This window comes from Schistocerca serialis, chromosome 5 (genome assembly GCF_023864345.2).
Source record: "Schistocerca serialis cubense isolate TAMUIC-IGC-003099 chromosome 5, iqSchSeri2.2, whole genome shotgun sequence".
NCBI classification, from domain to species: Eukaryota; Metazoa; Arthropoda; class Insecta; order Orthoptera; family Acrididae; genus Schistocerca; species Schistocerca serialis.
In genome coordinates, this window is record NC_064642.1 from 549,248,951 (window position 1) to 549,261,892 (window position 12,942).

The 12,942-nt window shown below is 39.7% G+C and overlaps 1 protein-coding gene across 1 annotated transcript in view; it reads left to right on the forward strand.

The window, feature by feature from the left end:
- LOC126482074 (Kv channel-interacting protein 4-like) overlaps window positions 1-12,522 on the forward strand; it is a 510,131-nt gene extending 497,609 nt beyond the window's left edge. The window contains exon 6 of the mRNA XM_050106049.1: window positions 10,698-12,522. Within this exon, the coding sequence (XP_049962006.1) occupies window positions 10,698-10,808 (111 nt within the window). The 3' untranslated portion in view covers window positions 10,809-12,522. The remainder of the gene's footprint in view (window positions 1-10,697) is intronic.
- Window positions 12,523-12,942: the final 420 nt, after the last annotated feature.

Here is a 12,942-nt window from a genome sequence, read left to right on the forward strand (position 1 = left end):
GAAAATTTCAGTCACGGAGTCGTAGAATGACACTTGTTTCACGAACCTGAGCAGTCGTTTTTCAGTGGACAACAAGGCAAGGTGAAAGTCTGGTTTTCAGTTGTGTATTTCGAAGATAATGTTCGTTATGCTTCTGAACATTTAATATCGAGGCATTGCTAATAAAAATCTGTCCACGTACTGCCAAATTTAATACGTATCCATGTAGATGTAATCTTGTCCTTGGAATTTTCGTGCCGTTTCCTTAATTTGTTGAAATTGTTCATGTCACTCATGTCATGCTTTGTCCACAACATATCGGAGGAAAGCAAAGCACATGGCCGACAGTACATTTTTGTGTCTCTCTACAGCCACATAAACATTTGCAAGAGTAGTTCCAAGAGCCTTGGAATTGTCTGACATAATTTTTAGTTACTGTGTTTAAGCGGCTCGAGGCCCCTCCACGTCCCCCCCCCCCCCCGCCTCCACCCCCGTCGGAGGTGGGTTCCAGTCCTCCCTCGGGTATGGGTGTGTGTGTCCTTAGCGTAAGTTAGTTTAAGTTAGAATAAGTAGTGTGCAAGCCTAGGGCCCGATGACCTCAGCAGTTTGGTCCCTCAGGAACTTACCACAAATTTCCAAATTTTACTGTTTCTAAATGTGGAAGATCCGGTGGAGGCCGCCCTTGTTGTTTGATCACATCACTTTTCCCCTCAAAATTAAGTCCTCCAAATAGATGTTTACACAGGCTTACCCGCACACATCTATGATCTGATATGTTTGTATCCTTTGAGGCGCCCACTACTTCGTCCATATTACTTCAGCAACACAACTTCACATACGCGCAGAAACTAATTTAAAAACATTAAAAACATACTTCCAGAATGAGATTTTCACTCTGCAGCGGAGTGTGCGCTGATATGAAACTTCCTGGCAGATTAAAACTGTGTGCCCGACCGAGGCTCGAACTCGGGACCTTTGCCTTTCGCGGGCAAGTGCTCTACCAACTGAGCTACCGAAGCACGACTCACGACCGGTACTCACAGCTTTACTTCTGCCAGAACCTCGTCTCCTACCTTCCAAACTTTACTGAAGCTCTCCTGCGAACCTAGCAGAACTAGCACACCTGAAAGAAAGGAAACATCCCCCAGGCTGTGGCTAAGCCATGTCTCCGCTAGTTCTGCTAGGTTCGCAGGAGAGCTTCTGTAAAGTTTGGAAGGTAGGAGACGAGGTACTGGCAGAAGTAAAGCTGTGAGTACCGGGCGTGAGTCGTGCTTCGGTAGCTCAGTTGGTAGAGCACTTGCCCGCGAAAGGCAAAGGTCCCGAGTTCGAGTCTCGGTCGGGCACACAGTTTTAATCTGCCAGGAAGTTTCCAAAACATACTTGTTTGCTAAAACTGCAGTGAATGAATAATAATGTGTACTAAAAACTGCGAAGCACGACGATATGTACCCCGATTTATATCCGAACATTTTTAGCACCGTAGCGCGCGGGAAAGAAAAACACACGTGTCTTTACAAGAGCTAGAGAATCGTAGGCGCTACACGATTAGCAGTAGCCTTTAACAACTGCACAGCCCCCCCCCCCCCCCCCCTCTTTCTCTAGTAGAAGCGAGAGAGGGCATGGACCATGCAATGGGACACTCGCGCACCGTTAATCGTTGTTGTTGAGAAGTTACAAGAGTGTAGGATGTAGCTGACCAGCCCCTGTGACCTGTGACAAACTGGTACGAAAACGTTTAGTGTCTTAAATGCCCTCAGGTTAACAGTGCGTTATAGAAGTGTGAAGCATACCCACAACTGAAAATGTCGAAAAAATATACACGGTGTATCAAAAAGAATCATCCGATTTGGCACGTTTATATTTCTGAAACTAATAAATATATACAATGAATTTTGTTTTTTGATGAACGGGAAACTCAAATGGTTTTTTGCATACCTTTTCATAGGTGTTCAATATGCTCCCCTTGAGATGCACGGCACATGTCAATGCGGTATTCAAGTTGTCCCCACACTGTATTGAGCATGTCTTGAGTTAGAGCTTCCACAGCTGCTGTTATGCGATGTCTCAGTTCATTCATTGTTGTTGGTAACGGAGGTACATGAATAGAGTCTTTTGTAAACACCCACAATAAATAATCACATACAATTAAGTCCGGTGACCTTGAAGGTCAGTAATGTAAGGCTGAATCATCTGGTCCAGTGCGACGGATCCACCGTTCAGTAATCATTTGATTTAACATTTCCCGCACTTCCGGATGCCCGCGTGGCGGTGCCCCAACGTGTTGGCAAATGAAGTCTTTCGAATCTATCTCCACCTGTGAGAAAAGAAAGTTCTCAAGCATATCGAAATATGTGCTTCCTGGAATAGTGTTCTCGGCAAAGAAAAATGGACCATACGCCTTTTCCATGAAACTGCACAAAACACATTAAATTTTGGAGAGCCCCTCTCATGTACAACTTCATGTGGTTGTTCTTTACTCGATATTCTCTCATTATGACGGTTCACCTTTCCGTTTAAATGGAATGTTGCCTCGTCACTAAACAGAAAACTGTCATTCTCCATCTTGTCATGAACGAAATTACATAACTCTGCACGTTGTTGTTTGTCAGCTTCACGGAGAGCTTGCAGTGGCTGAATTTTGTACGGTTTCATGTGTAAACGTCGACGCAATACACGCCAGACGGACATGGGGGCATGTTGAGCGGTCGAGCTGCACGGCGAACGGATTTCTGAGGACTCCTTATGAAACTGACGGATGCGTTTGATGTCTGTATCAGACACTCGGGACGGCCCGGCGATTTGCCTTTACACAATCTGTTTCTCGGAATTGTTCATGCCATCGTCTAATGCTCTGTGCTGTAGGAGGATCCACACCGTACCTAGTAGGAAAGTTAATACGGACCCGCAAAGCGCAAAACGTAGAACACAAAACGCTTTCTGTTTTCCCGACACCATTTTCACAAGAACTGAAGTAGCGCCCCGGCCGGTGGCCGAGCGGTTCTAGGCGCTACAGCCTGGAATGTGTGTGGTGTCCTTAGGTTAGTTAGGTTTAAGTAGTTCTAAATTCTACGGGACTGATGACCTCAGACGTTAAGTCCTATAGTGCTCAGAGCCATTTTTTGAAGTAGCGCACATTGTTGCTGCCTAGCGGGAACCACGTAAAACTCGAGAGTTTGCTCTTTGCAACAGTACGTTGTTCACCCACATGTCTCAACTAACATAATAGTTATGATTTTTTTTTAATCGGATGATTCTTTTCGATACACCCTATATACCAATAACGTTTAAATGCAAAAAAATGCGTCTTATACGTAAATGTAATCGGCGATTACAGCACTTACTAGCACGCCTCGCCCCCTACTACCGTTACGCCCCTGAGCATTCTGACGTCGAGTGCTGCTGACAACCCGATCTGCAACGTGAAACGAGAGCTTTTGTTCTCAGCCTGCTGTTCGAATATTCAACATCAGTTCGTCTGAATAGTCAGATTCTCAGTTCTCGGATTGCCCAGTACTAGGATAGATGGATAATTATGTCAGTTTCTGGCGCTAGAATTCTTCTAAGTTTTGGTGTACTGGCGTAAATAAATGGCTGATTGTAAACAAGAGGCACAAAGTTAATTGGTTTTGCCATCTGAACATAGTTTCTACACGTTATTATGACAGAGCTGTACGGACTTTCCGACCTTCAACTTCACGGTACTCCAGAAAAGTAAAACCAGAATCAAAAAAGGTACACACGAGCAACAGTTCAGCCATTTCTCTTAACAAGACTGCAGCTACATGGTAGTTAATTTTGAGAAGAATGTGAGCGATATGGTGTGTTTTGGCAGTGCTTATTGAATTTCGTTTTGCATATATGCACGCTTGCCCTAACAGTCTTCAGTCAAATGAAATCTTAAATTTTAGTATCGAAAGTATAGTAGGTATCTGATTACTAATTAGTAATATTACATAGTTTACAGTATTAATAAATTGTACCTGAGTACCTAGTAAGTGACTGAACATCATAGAAACTACACTGAAAAGCCAAAGAAATTGATACGCCTCCCTAATATAGTGTAGGACCCCCGCAAGCACACAGAAGTGCCGCAACGTGACGTGGCATGCACTCGACTAATGTCTGAAGTAGTGTTGGAGGGAACTGACACCATGAATGCTGCAGGCTGTCCATAAATCCGTGAGAGTACAGGGGTGGAGATCTCTTCTGAACAGCACGCTGCAAGGCATCCCAGACATGCTCAATAATGTTCATGTCTGTGGAGTTTGGTGGCCAACGGAAATGTTTAAACTCAGAAGAGTGTTCCTGGAGCCACTCTGTAGCAATTCTGGAAGTGTGGGATGTCGCATTGTCCTGCTGGAATTTCCCAAGTCAGTTGGAATGCACAATTGATATGGATGGGTGGAGGTGATTAGACAGAACGCTTACGTACGTTCCACCTGTCAAGAGTCGTATCTAGACGTATCATGGGTACTATAGCACTCCAACTGCACGCGCCCCACGCCATTACAGAGCCTCTACCAGCTTGAACAGTCCCTTGCTGACATGGAGGGTCCATGGATTCATGAGGTTGTCTCCATCACCATAGGCGTCTATCCACTCGATACAATTTGAAACAAGAGTCGTCCGACCAGGCGACATGTTTCCATCCATCAACAGTCTAATGTCAGTACTGATGGGCCTAGATGAACCGTAAAGCTTTGTGTCACGCAATCATCAAGGGTACATGAGTGGGCATTCAGCTCCGAAAGAGCCCATATCAATGATGTTTCATTGAATGCTCACATGCTGACACTTGTTGATGGTGCAGCATTGAAATCTGCAGCAATTTGCAGCCACTTCTGTCAGGTTGAACAATAATCTTTAGTCATCGTTGGTTCCATTCTCGCAAGATCTTTCTCCTACCGTGGCGATGTTGGAGAGCTGATGATTTATCAGATTCGTGATACTTACGGTACATTTGTGAAATGGTCGTACAGGAAAATCCCCACTTCATCACTATCTTGTAGATGCTGTGTCCCATCACTTGTATAACAACAATATCACCAAATTCAAACTCACTTAAATCTTGGTAACCTGCCACTGAAGCAGCAGTAACCAATCTAACAAGTGCACGAGATACTTGTTGTCTTAGGCATTGCTGACCGCAGTGCTGTATTCTGCCTGTTTACATATCTCTGTATTTGAATACGCATGTCTCTACCAGTTTCTTTGGCGCTTCAGTAGCCTATATATCCAAGATTCCAAGCTATTGCAATAAAAAGGTATCTCAGTCTAGATTTCAGGGTTCTCGGGCATACTGCCACATGCAATCATCAAAGATTCACCATATTTCAGCGAAAAACCGTTCTACAATTGCATCTAGCAGTATGTCTGAGAATCTTGGAAGCATCATATATGCTGGGAAAGCCTCAGATCACATATGTATCAGCTTTTTTTTTTTCTTTCTGGAGAAAAGAAGTTCATGTATGTGTAATGTAGCTACATTCCCCTTCCCAGTTCATAAAATGAAGATGCATTCTTGCTATGGGTTTTTCAGCTGCTGCATTCTCATAGGCCTATTATTGATTGCGAAATATCATGATAACTGACAAGAAGGGTAAGTGTAAGTGTAGTAATGAAGTTAAGTATAAATACACGTGTTCAAATTTTTTTCTCTTTGAAATCTGGTCAGCCTACTCCGACCCATTAATAATCTCAGTAAAATAAGAAATAATATCACCTGTACCAAATATGTGTGTATCTCACTTTCAACTTCATTAGTATTTCTTCAGCCACCGGAGGAGAAAGTAATTGCTGGGAGACAAATTGAGTGAATACAGCATATGAAGAAACCCTTCAAAGCAGATTTGCAACAGCAATATCAGTCATTCATAATAGAATGCTGTTTCACTGCATTTTACATTTGTTATATATCAGGGAAGGGTCTCTAACATATGAGATAGATATACATTTTATTTAAGAGCTGTAGGCCTACACCAAAATAGCTTTTTACATAATGAAATATTAGTGTGTTAAATGTTAATTATAATGTGAACTGAAACATTAATGTTTAGAATTTCTGTGAAGGTACCCCTTAATGGAGCTGAAGATGTTGCCCAACTCTCGTCTTTAATTCAGTCTTAAACCCTACAACATTACTCACATTTCAATGATATACTCTGGCATGTTGTCGAGTACATGTGCGCCAATGTATCCAAACTCATTTCTGCACTAATGTTAAGCACCTGAAGTCTTTGTAGAGGTTGTTATTGATTCTCCTACCAGTATTATTTTCATGTTTTGTAGCATTTTTTGAAAAGGAAGTATTTAGAATGACTGTGGACATTAATGAGTACCTATGTATATTGTGAAGCAGGCTTAAAAATGCTACAGGATTTTAAAAATAAATAAATAAGTTTATATAAAGAAGACTCTGACAGATATTTCAGAACTAACAACACACATAACTCTTATAAACCATGTCCCTTTTATGAAAATATAGCCTCCGTAATTCATTACTGAATGTAAATATGCAGCATGAACTAGTTTCTTCACATTTAAATCACCATTATTGATAATCGTTTGTACTGTAAATTAGCTGAATGAAAGCAATTCATTAATTTTAGGATTTCAGTTAAGTTTTGATGTATTTGTAGTGTCAAAAAATGTAATGCCATCAGCCTCTTGTATGTCATGGTTTTGAGTATAGCTGGTGGATATCTATGAAATGTAATGAATTGTATATGCTGAGACTAAGCAGAATTTAATGATAATATGGTTACCTTGAATCACCTGTTGATATTTCCTAGTAACACATTAGCTGCCTTTTAAGTTACATAGCAGATACTACATTTTATTTCTAAACTGTCATCTACAAAAGGTACAAGCTTTTCCGGGGACCAAAGTCAGGCTCCAGTGACCAGGTACAGTGAGCAAGTGTGTTTGAGTTGTGCTTGTATGAATGTGTGTGTGTTGTCTCTTTTGGAAGAACATTGTAAATATTTTAGCAGTCTTTTACATTGTGCCTGTCTGTGGCTCGACACCTCCTCTATGTGGTGAGTAGCAATCCATACATTTCACACAGTTTTTAAATTCTTGTACAAATTTATTTATTTAATCTTTGCCCATGGACAGTAACTGATAATTTTCAGTTGAGAGTGTTAGGGTACACATACAATTTTATACAGTAAATCTACAGTAAAGAAAACAGAGTTACATTTTACAGGCACACAATAGGTTATTACTCATTTTCTCTTACAATGAACTGCTAATATTTAATTTGATATTTAATTCTTACTTATAATACACATTCATAACAGTTTCCCACTAATGGAAAGAAGATGTTTTAATTCCCTCTTTCAAGCTGGCGATGGCCATATATGCCAAAGTAGTTATTGCAGTGTTGCCTTTTTTAGCTGTAAACTAGAAAATACCTTGTAGCAGGTGTTCAGCTCCAAACATTAGCCTGATTTTAGAATCCAAATAACTCCTTAATCACTTTCAATAGACGTTTATGAGATATTCCACCATTCACCTGAAGGTGCTTGACGTAGCTATTCAGCAATGGAATATGGATTAGCTAACAGGCTTCATCTGTGACATCAAGAATCACAATTGATACAATATTCTGGGCTATTATTGGATGGATTTTCCATTAAAACCCAACATTTTATTTGGCCCCATCTGCAGAGGACATTTTCAAGAGGGATCGTAGCTTCTTTGAATGTCTGATTTACACCCTGGCTCACTGCTGACTGCTGCAAAATTCTGTTTAGATGGGCTCCCATAGAATGGCATGACATCACATCCTTTGAATACCCAGACACAATAAGCTGTTGTCAATTACTATTGTCCACTGCTGCTACCACCCCATGGGGAAAGGTTTATACACATCTTCTTCAGCATCAGGATCCAGATGTCATTCAGTTTCAGGTTCTACTTCCTCCTGGAATTCCTGGAGCATTTAACACTCTGTATGGCACCTCTGTGTAGGCATTCTTGGTATCTGCTTGTGGCTGCCAGTGTTTAAGTCCTATGAAAATTAATATGGTGGTTTCCTGACTGCAAAGCATGTTCCTCAACAGATGATCTGTCAGTCTCTCCACTTCTGTAGTTGCCCTTGTGCTCTTCTTGTCATTTTTAACTGTTGTTTTTGTAGTACCCACATACACCTCCTCAAACTACACAGAATTCTATAAATTTTTACCTTTTGCAGCACTTTGCGAGAATCCTTGGCCAATTTTAGATGTAGCCATATCTTCCGGGTGGGTTTGTAGATTACCATGATGTTCTGTTTTCCCAAGATTTTTCCTATGCACTCAGTAATGTTGTTAATGAAAGGCAGGAAAACTTTTAATTTCACAGGCATTTGTGCATCGCTATAATTTTTGTGCAGTGGGTGAATAATTGTTCTTGAGTATTGCATTGGTAATGTGTTTTAATTCCGTGTCAAGCAGCTGTGATTTGCAGATGTTCCTTGTTCTATCCAAAAACTTTTTTTATGTCTTGCTTTTTTTATGGGAGGTGGTTCAAATCCTGGTGTAGGTAATGGTCTGTGTGCATGGGTTTTCAGCAAATAGCCCAGAATATTTTATTAACTGTGAGATTTCCGGCCGTGAAAGTTTACATTGTACAATTACAACATCAAGAATGTCTATTATAGTGCCTAAAGGCCAATATAGTCAGTCAGATCCACACACAGGACTTCCAATGACATTTTCTGATATTTTTATGGTTTCCCCTCCCAAATTATCATACATACAGAGATGGTGACTTCCTGTCAGATTAGTTTCACACAAAAGAATGATGTTGCTCATGAAAGCATTTTAAATGTCACCCTGTTTTTAATAATGGCAAACAGCTAGTAATGTGCTGTATTCAGGGTCCCTTATTTGTGGAGATCTTTCCAACTTCCTAATCTTCTTCCAGTTAAGAGACTGGAAGGCTGGACAGAAAGTATTGGTTTATACTTTGGAAAAACTATTTTAACAGCCTTCAGAAAGCAATAATATCCTTTAGGAACCATGCAAATAATTTCTGTTAGAAATAAGGCGTGGCAAATATTGATGTTTTATTGCAGTGCTGGAGTGAAAATCCATCCTGACTTCTTAAGAGGACAAGAATTGAAAATAGTAAACAGAAGGATGTTTTCAAAATATAAATTTTAAACTTGTTTTTTTTAATATATATAAGTAAACATCTGATTTAAAACAAGGTACCTAATTTGCCACTCAGTGGTCTTCTTCAACTGTGTACTCAGGTTTCAACTTCCCAATAAGATAACTTTAATTATGGCTGAGCCATACATGATCCTGAGGGTGCTGGAGGATATCAGACATCATCACATGAAAAAAATTATCATCTGCTTTGATTCCCTCGATATTCTACAAGTACTACAGGTTGGTTTGAAGAACTTTCTGAACAATTCGAGCAAATAGTTTGGCCATCCAGATCACCTGACATGAATACCATTGAGCATATATGGCCATATGGGGCATAATCAAGAGGTCAGTTCATGCACAAAAAACTGCATCAGCAACACTTCCGTAATTATAGATGGCTATAGAGGCAGCATGGATCAATATTTCTGCAGGGGACCTCCAATGACTTGTTGAGTCCATGCCATGTCAAGTTGCTGCACTACGCCGGGCAAAACGAGGTCTGACATAATATTAGGAGGCATCCATGACTCTTGTCACTTCAGTGTAAAGAGGCTTAAGGGATAACAGTGTCAGTCCTTTGCAGGCTGTCAACTCTCTGTTGAGTTAAAGAGCCACTACACAAATGGGACATGAGGGGCTGGTAGTGAGGAACAAGAAGCCAAGGCTGGTAAAACCACAGTTTGACCATTGCATACCTCATACTGCTCAGTCAGGTGAGATGAAATCGTGATAGCACATCTCTGAATAGGGCGAGACGAAATCGTGATAGCATCTCTGAATAGGGGAATCTCCATTAATACGTGGCTTTACACTCCAGGTAAAGAGACATCAGTGTGTAGTGCTCTTATGGTGTGTGGTTTGCTGTATGCAACATATGTTATATGGTTCACTGTATGCCACACATTAAATGAGTGCACCTCTTGGTTTTAGAAGAGGACAAAAATATACTAAGTGAACTCCTGCACTATATTTTATGTGACAATGGTACAGGTATGGAAAAACTTTCAAAATTTTATATATTTTCTGAACTCTAACATCAGGTTGGAGGTTTTAGCAAATTGCAGAGAGACTGGAGTATTGGTTTTTAGTCCAGCATTCCACCAGACAGATCGCTTTTGCCATATAATTTTAAACCAAAGTCTCTCCAGTTTCTCCCTTTTTCACTACATGTTTTACTCTTAGTAAAAAAAATTTACTGCTTGGGGGGGGGGGGGGGGGTGCAAGAAATGTCCTATTTTACTTATATGAGAAATTCTTCATGTTTATCATTTTTATTCAGCCGAGCTCCATAATATTTTTATTGGCACTATATAGTTGGCTATCATACATTTAAACATACCATTCTCCTCAAGACCAGCAACAGCATCACTATCACCACCATCTGCATAGGTGTGGTGGAACAGACACACATATATCTTACAAAAGTCTGCCTCACTCATTTTGCACAGAAAATTTCTTTTATACTGTTTCATCACTAGTACACATGTATGACCAGTGAATGAACCTGTAATGTTCCCAGCATAATTTCCGCTTTACCTGATGTTCAATAAAACTTTTACATTTTTTTGATTGCAGCAAATTGATACCAACAAGGATGGTGTGGTGACTATCGATGAACTGGTGGAATGGTGCTCACGAGATGAGCGCATTCTGCAGTCGCTGGAGACTCTCGACACTGTCTTGTGATCCTTGCTGCTTCAAGAGACTCTGATGTCCTCTTTGTCCATGGTGGTTTCTACTCCACTTCTATCAACACCAGTCTTGGAACGCAGCAGTCTGGTAACATGACGCAGTCCGGCATCTGCAGTGCCTGCCACCTGTTGGCAAGTACTGTAAATAAAACATTCAGTGCTGTGAACAGTTGGCGATCAACAGACGTAGAGGGAATGGTGCAGTTATGTGGGCAATATTATCATGAGATAGCATAACACAATCCCTCCTTCCCAGCAACACCACCAAATAAACTTTTCAATGCTGTTTCAGCCAATGTACAACGGAACCCTGCTCGTGAGTGAAAAGAAGTATGCTCACTAGGTTTCCACCTGCTAGATTGACACCACTGAGAACTTCCACTTCCTATTTGTTGAAGCAGATTAACATCGTTATGATTGTTTCCATCACTTTTGCTACATTTTGTGAAAAATACAAGATGCTTACGTGTGTGTGTGTGTGTGTGTGTGTGTGTCTGGCCTGTACATTTTTAGCCTTTTGCAGTGCCATTAAACTAGAGTGAAGCTCAAAACTTCAAAAATAATAAATCTCCTGTGCTGGAAACTTTTACACAGTTTGCAGTAGTGTGCAGTTTTTATGAGTTCAGCAGAGCTTCTGGCCATTTGCCATAAATCTGCACATGTAAATATGAAATAAGCTGAACATAAGCCTGAAACTACCCAAATTGTGCATTTTAGTAGCAATTATAGAGTAAAATAAAATTATTTCTTGCTGAATGACTGCTTTTCAGGCATAAAAACTTGATTCTTTTAAACTGATGCAGTAGAATTTTTTACGCAATTTCTGAGTTCACAGAAACATTGAACACAAATGTACAACCATTGTAAAGTTGATGCACTACAGATTCACTGTGTACACAGAACTCAATGGAAATGGAGTACAGTAATGGAAAATGCTGCCTGTCAGTATTGTCCGTTTACCATAATTAGTCAAATGGGTCTTACAAAGGTAGAATGAAAAAAATTGCAAAAGCTCTCTTTACCTAAAGTGGGGAAAGAAAACTAAAGGGGTGGTGCTTCCATTTGAGACAAAGTGTATATAATTTTTTCACTTTGTACATTAATATTGTTTCTTGCTGACTTTGAAATGCAGTCATTTAGACATTTAACTGAACTGTAAATAAAATTTAAAAGCTATTTATGAACAGTATTGATGTTTGCTTCTAGCAATAACTACTCTTCTTGGAGCAACTAAAATATGAATATTCAGTATTATGTGAGAATCCAAGTGCCCATCTAATAGTGAATCAGAAAGAAATGAACTTGAATTATAATGCTGTCACCTCTGGCAGCTTATACAAAGATCATTGTTATGAATTAAAGCCCTGAAATTATAAGACATTTTAATTAAGCACTTACTGTGAAGGAAAACAAAATTCTCTGAAATTGCAACAAAGTTATTTGTGCAGACTGTGTTCATATACATGTCATTTAAAGTTTCTTTACTACTTCTTGTGAAGATTTGTTTCTAATATTTGAATAATTTTCTAACTTACATAGCTTTTTAACTTTGTGTGTAAATGGCATCTCTTGAGAATAGCATCTGCAGTACTACTTCATGCTTCTCATTTCGGTATACTGAATGAGTGAGTGCTATAGTAGTGTCATTACCTCTTTTGTTACGTAAAATCTCACTTCCCTTTTTTTTTCTTTTCTTTTTTTTTCTTTTTTTTCCCCCCAGCTGTGCAATCGACATGGACACAGTCAATGCCAGTTTATGAGATTGTCCTGATCTCTGTGAAAGTGTTATTTCAAATACACAAAAATCTTCACATAATTAGCTGGAATATCAATCAGTTATGAGTGTAATGTTTATGTTTGGGCTTCTAGTTAGAGCACTTAGGTAAGATTCATTCAAAGGATGTTCCACTGTTTTTTTAGAAACTAAGCATTCATCCTTGATGGGCATTTTGGTGGCTAAAATGGCCAGTTTATTAAAAAACTCACAAGAATCTTTTTTGGCAATAAGAAGAGCTTTAAACAGAGAGCTCTATATAGTAGTGATGGTACTTAGGTCACAGTTTTAAGACACTGTGAAGATAATAGACATTAAACTTTTTTATTCTGACTATGACCCTTTATAGAAATTG